Here is an 8,469-nt window from a genome sequence, read left to right as displayed (position 1 = left end):
GTGGTTGCTGCAAGGTTATGAACACACGGGAGGCTAGAGGGAGAAGAAAAATAAAATATTGCAAGCAGCCTCCAAAGTTTAACGTGACCCAGACAGAAGTGTTGACCTCCCCAAACTCGTCTCATCCACAAACTCATGACACCACACTTGGAGCAGCTTAGCCGAGTGTGTCGCTTGCCGTGCTGAAAACGCACAGAGGTTTTTGGGGAGCTTGTCAGTTGAAATCTGTCAAAAGTACTCAGTGGACTTACTGGAGCCTAAGGAGTACAATACCCCGGACCCAGAGGGCTTATCCCGAAAACTCAGACATTTCACATCGAAATCAACTTTGTGCATCAGAAACCGAACGCCCTGCTTGACACCGAAGTCCTATTGTTTGGCTCTAGCAAAGAACACAATACATTTGTGTTTGCTGTGCTCTGTTTACCTGACCAGAAATAAAGGGGAGGGATTAGGGGGATCCTCTTCTTCCTCATGTTGTCCCTTAACAGGAGGTAGTCACGTCACCTGTCGTTTCTTTAGATAAGCAAATCAGCCTGCGGTCTGCCCCTTTCCTAGTGGCTAAATCCAGGCCTTCCTCAAAAGGAAGGGAGGTGCTCTAAAAAGACTTCCTCAAAAGTTTCCCAGCTTGTGAGTGTAACTTTTCCCATGAGCGCCGTAAGAGCAGCTGGTGGCTGCTATCGAGGGCTCAAACATGACGAATGAGTGTTAGATTTGGTTAAGAGTGTTTACCGTGGATTTCATTCTCACAGGACAACTCAAGTGAGATCTTAAAATGGAATACTTGAAAGTCTAAAGGTAAATTTGATGATATGTTCAATTTGGATTTTTACATGCAATTCAGTCAGACCGTGTTATTCGGATTGTTTTTAACACTTTTAAAGTGTTACTTTTGTGGTGCTGTTTTTTGTTGATAAATCTGAAAAAAAAGCATTGCTGAATTGTGTAAACTACTGGAGTCTACTATGTCACAGGAATGTCACTTCACAGTGTAAACAAAAAACTTGTGTTTTACAATGTTTATTCACAGAAATATTTCCCCGAGTAAAACAAACCCTTTGACACTTTCTTCCACTTTTTTCCTTTTTTTTCCCCTTGAAACAGCAAAGACTGTGTTTCCAAATCCTCTCAATAATTTTTTAATCGGCTCTTCTGGGGACGGCTGTTAGCATGACAGGAAAGGGAGGGGAGAGAGAGAGATCTTGCACTCAAAAGCTATGAATTACATTCTATTCCTTAAACCCTGATAAGCTTGAACAAGCTTATCTGCTCCACTTTGCTACAACCATTTGTTTACATGGCTAACTCAAACTATGTGGCAAATGCCATTCCTTGGAATTCCCTAAATTCTCTTTTTGTACACTTGATCAAGTAGCCTACTTATGTGATAAGATGGTTGGCCTTGTACTTGCTGCACAATGTGACGTTTGATGACAACCTAATAAGAAAAAGTTTGACAAAGACAATATTTGCCTATTCAAAGTTAAAACAAGCTTTTTCTGATTCTTCGTTCCAGAGCATCCAAACAGCCGTCGCTTCTTCCAGAAGGCAGTCTTAAGTTCACCCGACATTTCTTCCAAAGGCAGCTAGAAAATCCCGCATTCCTAATTAAATGCAAGAATGCAATCAACTTCACGCTTTCAAAGGAATTCAGAAAATGTAGCACTGAATCGTTGTTGGAATCAGAAGCGCCTCCTGTGTTTACTTCAGCTTTAGCAAATATCACCGTTCCAAAGATGTGCGTGCAAAGTCTAAGGAGTTCAACTCTTGCTGTACTTTTCTAACATTCATAGCATTGTTTAACAATTGAAAATATATATATAAAAAAAATAAAATCAATTAAAAATATATATAAAAAAATATATATATATATATAGATAGATAATAATTATTATAATAATTTTAATAATTATTATTATGTCTATATAGGTCACATGGAAAGGAAATATTCATCCATGAATCCATCCAAAAGAACACTTGGTCCGTTTGTTTCTTTCTCAGTGTAAATAATCAAATTGCGTTTAAGTTTTGATTACGACGAGTCAAATTACGAAGGATTTCTGGAAATCTGGGCCGTAAGAGAATCATTTGTATGATAAATCCATTCTAGTCTACTTGCATTTGGGCCAAGCGAGGCAGTGACCCACTAGATCCAGCAGATAGAGCCATTGTGAAAAATTGTTTTCTGCCGTAGCACAAACTAGCATTGTGGCCTTGGCCTCTCTCTATTCTAACAAGTAGTCCAAATTTCACCACATGTATTTGATGACCTGAAAGGTTTATATATGATATCAATCATATTAATTCTGTTCCCTTAGGAAAAATCCTTGGCCAGTGTTCCACCACAATGAGAGACCGCTTAAAAGAGTTACTCGAGAGGACTCGGGAGCTAGATGCAGAAAGTGTGAATTCGGACGATGAGGAGGACACTGACAAGTCTGTGGTTGTCGACGTCATAACGCCAGAGGCCGTTCTGTTTGAGGCGGAGCCAGTCATTGACAATTTCCTGACGGAAGTTCAGCAAATCCGACATGATATCGTCGCACTGGACATCGAGGTTAGATTCACTTGGAGCAACCTTTAGTCAACACTTTTATTTACACTATAATGGGTGCCTTGTAAAATAAAGAACACAAAGAACAAAAAATAATAATCCAGAAAAATGTTCACATTGTTTATAAGTAACTAGGCCTTTATATATATATTAGGATATGACTGTATTTGTAGAATAATGAATTATAATTTTTGAACAAATTACTGGAAAGTGGCTCAAATATCTCAAGTCCTAGTCTGTCAAAGCACCCTGGTTGGGATTTAACGACGATGCTCTCATTGCTTTATTTAAAAACGGTTCCTAATTTCAACCAGGTCCTTAAATTCAGCCAACAGCAGAAGATGTTGGTTGCAACGATGCGGCGTTTTAGCATCATGAAAAAGGAGAGCAGCATAACCAGGGACATCAAACTCCAAGCTGAAAGCATCCACCGACGTCTGGACAAGCTTTCCAAACAAGTGCAAAAAACAGAAGAGCAGCACGGCCCCGCCGCTGTTACAACAAGAATACAACGCTCGCAGCATGCGGCCATTTATCTCAAATTCCAGCAGGTTGGTACAATAAAGGTTTTTTTTTGTCTTTCATTGTTATGAATAATGACATACAAATTGAACTAACATAAAATAAATGAAAAAATAAACGATGAAAAATAAAATAATAATAATAATAATAATAAACTCACCAACGAGGGGTGCTGTACCGGTAAATTAAAGATAAAAAGACTTTATGGAATATTACATGTTACAACCAATATGGAGAATAACTTGAATTCATAACTTTTATTCCAGTTTTTCTGCCTAGGGCTCCAGACAAGATTAAGATGGGACCCAAATGTCTTCTTCTTCTTCTCATTAATTTCCGTCTTCCTTTTTCATCCCCTCACTCTTTTTTTTTCTCTCATTCTTTCACATTTCTTTTCTTTTACAGGTAATGCGGCAGTATAATGAAGGACTGTTGACCAAGCAGGAGCGCTGTAAGCACTTCATTATCCGACAGCTGGAAGTCTCGGGAACGGACGTGACGGAAGGGGAGGTCAACGAGATGGTTGCCACAGGAAAGTGGGAAGTCTTCAATGAGAACCTGTTAAATGATGTCAGAATCACTCGATCACAACTGTCAGAGATTGAACAGCGGCACAAGGTGAGAATGATCGCAAACAAATCACATTTTGTTATGATTTTTTTTTTTATTCTCTTTATCTAAATAGGGATGTTTGATACCACTTTTTTCCAGACTGTGTGTATGTATGTTTTTTCATTTACTATACATACATTCATTTATTATGTTTGTATCATTTATTATATGTTTCTTCAATTATTATAGTCGATGTTATTTCATTTATTATGTTTTTTTTTGTTTGTTTATTATATAAACCTCTCTCCACACACTTAATACACTTTTCTCAGGCAGGTATAAACATTTTCTCATACTTTTCTCTGTTTAAATACTCTCAAAGTTCAAACCTTCATAAAAGGTAGGCAAAAAAAAATGCATTTAAAAAGAAATCGTGAAACAGAGAGATTGCAAAAGATGAAATGCGTTATAGCAAGGGAAAAAAGCACCTGGAATTGATACCATCAAAAGTTAGAATTATATTATAGTTTCATAAATACAAAACTGACTTTCATAATCTTGCTGGGAATTGTTTGTCTAAAAAACCCAAATTAAATCCAACAATGGACCCAAGTAATTGAATTTTAACCCTTGTGCCGTCTTAACATTATGCTTGTCCTATGGGTCATTTTTGAACTGCCCTACCAAAACCCCAAAAATAAAGCAGCATTTTATCATTTTAAATCCAAAATCTATTTTACATGATGAAACAATCTGTTATTTATCAGTTTAACTCCATTTAATTAAAAACTTTTTTTTTTTTGATTTTTATCATGTAATTTTTGTTACACGATACAAAAAGACGATCACCAGTGACGTTCAATGCACTTTATTTTGTTGGCCACAAACCATCATAAAACTTTTGTTTGGTGTTAAAATGCTTTTATAATTCACGGGTCAGAAATGACCCATAAGACAATCTTTGTACCCTACTGGTGTACTGCCCACATGGAAAGATAAACACTTTTTCTGATGATGGGGTCCATTTAGGAATAGTCATAAAATTTCAAGTTGGAAAACTGTAGTTGAAGGTATTTTTTCTACAGCTAAACATGGTAGTGGGTCGCTTTTGACTGCTGATGACTGCTGATTCTGCATTTGTGGCTTTTGGGGAAATAAATAATAATACAATGTTTTGTCTTTTTATTTACATTTTAACCAAAAAGAAAATGGAAAATTCCCACTTTTGTGGAATTGACTGACACTCTATGCTGTCTACTATTATCCTTCAGGAGCTGTTGAGCCTTGAAAGCAATATGAACGAGCTGAGGGACCTCTTCATGGACATTTTCATGCTGGTGGAGGAACAAGGGACCCACATTGAGCACATAGAGACCAACGTAGGACGGGCCCAGGATTATGTAGCTGCCTCTAATGAGAAGTTTAAGTTAGCCGCCAGGTACAAAAAAAACAACCCCCTTCGTCAGATCTGCTGCTGCTGTTGCCCTCCCTGGAAATGCTGCTTTTAAAGTTCTGCCCATTGGAATCCAGCACCTTGTATTTAAAATGTCTCCCTTACCTGTTGGGAGTAAACAACATTGGAATGGAGTGCCATTAAAGTGAAGGTTATGGTACTGCAGTTCTTGCTGTTGAACACAGCAACGGCAAAGACGGATTCAGCAGAGCATAGAAAACAATTAAGGGGGAGGCCAGGAATTGATATTTGAGGCACTTATTTCTTTGAAGAGAGTGTGAAGTGACTACTATTGGAAGAGACAGTTCACTGAGTGCTCTTCACCAACATGGCTGTTTATTGGAGACCTTCACTGTCATCTGAGAGAGGTCGCAAACAAGACTTCTACCTCGGCAACAGTCACTGCTTCATCACAAATTCCATTGTTCAAACTTTTTGCTCCAAGAAAAGCACTAGAACCTTTTGAAAATGTTATACAGATAATGCACCTTCAGCTGAAGCTCAAATTTGATATAATTTTTTTTTGTTTCAGATGCGGATGAAGTGGGAGAGGGGGGAGTGTTTTCAGCCTGTTTTAATTGGTATAAGCATTTATTTCATAGTCTGATCATTTCAGTTTAATAGTTTATAAAGTATATCCTGGAAAAAAAAAACGGTATTCTTATTTTTACATTTGCCTGTTAGGAATGGTGAAATGTAAATTAAAACATTGCCTGCCAAATTCTTAAATAATTTACAATGAATGCAGCTTGGCCTGCATAAATTTGTTCAATTTGGATCATTTTGTATGGGTGTAAATATATTTTATATTTGCGGAATATCAGACATAGACCAACATACCAGAATAAATAGTAATCAAATGTAATACAGTTCCACTGCAATTGTATTTTTTTCCCCAGATGACAAAGAGAGATTTGGACTACCGTAAAATCCTGCGAGTAACACACATCCGTGGATTCCCCCTCCCCCCCCCCCCCCCCCCCACACACACACCCCAATAGCCTTAATTAAAAAGCAGGTTTATCATTATAATTCTAGTGAATAATATGAATGAATAAAGATTCAAAACCTACCAATGCGTAACAATATGAAAAATGTTCATTTCTTAATAAGCCCCCAATATAATGCCCCCTTTCAATTTGGGATTTTTAAAAATGAGTATTATTCATGAGATAATACAGTAATTTTAATAATTACTGTTCTTTCAAAATTGAGGACCAATTCATTATGACATTGCTCTGGCTGAAACACATTTACAGTGTACAGTATGTGATATGCATTTGTATTTTTTTCATAATTTATTATGGTTTATATTTATAATTTAATAACTTTTAACAATGCATTACTCCACGTGTCAGATATAATAAACCAGTAAAAAGCAAATCAATCAAAAAGGCATGTGTAATTTATAATTTCCTGAAAACAAACATAAAAAAAAATCCTGATTGATATTAACGTTTTTATCAATAATGTAATACCTTATTACATTATTGGGGATTTATTAATATTTTTTCCTCAAAAACTTATTATGTAAAACTCGAAAAATAATGTAATATATCTGTTCATTTTCATACATGCATTCGCAGCAAAAATTGGAGTGCTAAAATATTTTATATTATAATATTTCAGAGTTGATTTCAATGCTCCAACATGTATTTTAAACACTTTCTCATTTAAATGGAGGTTGGGGTTATTTGATAGAGTTGAATGATATACTGTAGTGTTAATTCAACTTTGCAGAGAGTTAAAGTAATCTCCACCCACTTGATTAGAAGTGTTCTGTTGCAAAGACTTCTAGGAGGGTTACAGTTAAATGTACCTTTTTATTGAATAATGTTAGGTTCATGTTTTATTGTTAAACAATCAGACGTGTTAAATTCACTGTTCATCAACTGTGTTGTTATAGTAACAACTGAAAAGGATTTTTTGTTTTGTAATTATTGGTGAAATTATTACCTTAATTATTTTTTTTTTTACTACAATTTTGACCGAGTTAAGCGCAACCTTATGACGTTTTCAGGAAATGATTACAATCTATTGTGCTACAAGGCACAGGTGACTTGGGTGTGCCAATACAAAACAGGACAAACGGGTTTGCGATTATGACAACTCTGCTTTCCCTTCCCAGAAGATAGATGTGTAAATAGAACCGTTAACTTCTGCAAAAGATGTGTCCTTTTTTTTCTTTTTCTTTTTACCTATTGCTGGTTAAAAACAAACATGTTTCAACTTGAACTTGAACAGCGCAAATGTTTCATCTGACTGACAGGATTGCCATTTAATAAGCCAGTTTGACATTTTCTCCCAGACATCGGCCATTCATGTGACATCTAATAAACGCTACCTATCAATATGGTGTTTTATTTAGGGAACATGTTATTTACAAGGATCCCCCGGGTCTGGTAGAGGAAGCAGGTGGGATTTCTGTGAGGTGTTTACTGGCATTTCAGCTGCATCAGAAATGTTGTGTTTTTCCTCAGCCTCGCACTGATTGGGGTGACATTTTGAAAGCAAAACATAAATGTCTTAAGCATGTGCGCTTCAAAATAGAAAGGAAATGACAATATATTTTGCTGCCCAGCATGCTGTGCTGCATAACCACACACACGAAAAAAAAAGCAGGTTCTCGAGCAGCAACAATGCCATCCAGTGTTCACTGACATAATTGCCAGTTGAGTGTATTCATTGACTCCCATGAGTCAAATGAGTGATTTAACTCTTGAATCAGACTGAGAAATGTCACTTTGTATACAGTAGTCGTGTTACAAAATGTCATTCTACTTATTTGGAGTATTTATTGTGAGGTCAGGACAAGTTTAACGATGACAGGAAAGAATTCTTTGTGGCACATTTTGTCGTGCATGACAACTGAAGGCCATCAGCCAGTTTTATCCACACATTCCTTAAAAGTGTCTTTTGAAAATTGTCCTCCCACCACATGTCATTTTTACAGCCCCCAATTTGCTTCCATTTATTTGATTACCCCAACCCCCCACCCCCACCCCCCCTCCAGACACACACACACCAAAAGACAAAGCTGACATTACTGCATGGTTTTATTACAAGAACTGAAAGAAGATAGAAAATTTGTTCATATTATACAGCTCCTCTTTTTTTTTTTGCAGCTTTTCTGGCAGTTGCAGTATCAAAAATAAATAAATAAATAACTATCATGCCATCTCACTGGAAATACTTTATGCACACATTTCTCTATCCAAAATTCACAAGCAACTCAATGACAACACGGCAATGAGAATAGAATAGTTTAGGGCAAAGTTTACCTTCATTCACTCTAGTATTTATGTTTTGATTAAATACATATTTACAGTGAGGGGGGTGTACAGAACAAAAAGTCATGCACTTTAATCCGGGAACTCCCACAACAAAA

The 8,469-nt window shown here is 36.5% G+C and overlaps 1 protein-coding gene across 2 annotated transcripts; it reads left to right on the top strand.

Moving 5' to 3' along the window:
• Positions 1-645: 645 nt before the first annotated feature.
• On the top strand, positions 646-8,259 carry stx19 (syntaxin 19). Of its 2 annotated transcripts, XM_077581006.1 has the most exons (6): positions 646-798; positions 1,517-1,738; positions 2,319-2,557; positions 2,869-3,105; positions 3,482-3,694; positions 4,900-8,259. In XM_077581006.1, the coding sequence occupies exons 3-6, from the start codon at positions 2,348-2,350 to the stop codon at positions 5,134-5,136; spliced, it is 897 nt and encodes a 298-aa protein (XP_077437132.1). In that variant the 5' UTR covers positions 646-798; positions 1,517-1,738; positions 2,319-2,347; the 3' UTR covers positions 5,137-8,259. The 2 variants fall into 2 exon arrangements, with proteins under 2 accessions (XP_077437132.1, XP_077437130.1); XM_077581004.1 differs by lacking the exon at positions 1,517-1,738.
• The last annotated feature ends 210 nt before the right edge of the window (positions 8,260-8,469 follow it).

The sequence above is a fragment of the Vanacampus margaritifer genome, chromosome 11 (genome assembly GCF_051991255.1).
Source record: "Vanacampus margaritifer isolate UIUO_Vmar chromosome 11, RoL_Vmar_1.0, whole genome shotgun sequence".
In the NCBI taxonomy this organism is placed as follows: Eukaryota; Metazoa; Chordata; class Actinopteri; order Syngnathiformes; family Syngnathidae; genus Vanacampus; species Vanacampus margaritifer.
The sequence above is the reverse complement of the archived record's forward strand: the minus strand, read 5'-3'. Positions and strand labels throughout refer to the sequence as shown.

Excerpts from the sequence above, each read along its gene's own strand:
- stx19 (XM_077581004.1), top strand. The coding sequence starts at position 2,348 with ATGAGAGACCGCTTAAAAGAGTTACTCGAGAGGACTCGGGAGCTAGAT. Across the intron at positions 2,558-2,868 it reads TCGTCGCACTGGACATCGAG|GTCCTTAAATTCAGCCAACA; the intron begins GTTAGATTCACT and ends AATTTCAACCAG. Across the intron at positions 3,695-4,899 it reads AGATTGAACAGCGGCACAAG|GAGCTGTTGAGCCTTGAAAG; the intron begins GTGAGAATGATC and ends ATTATCCTTCAG.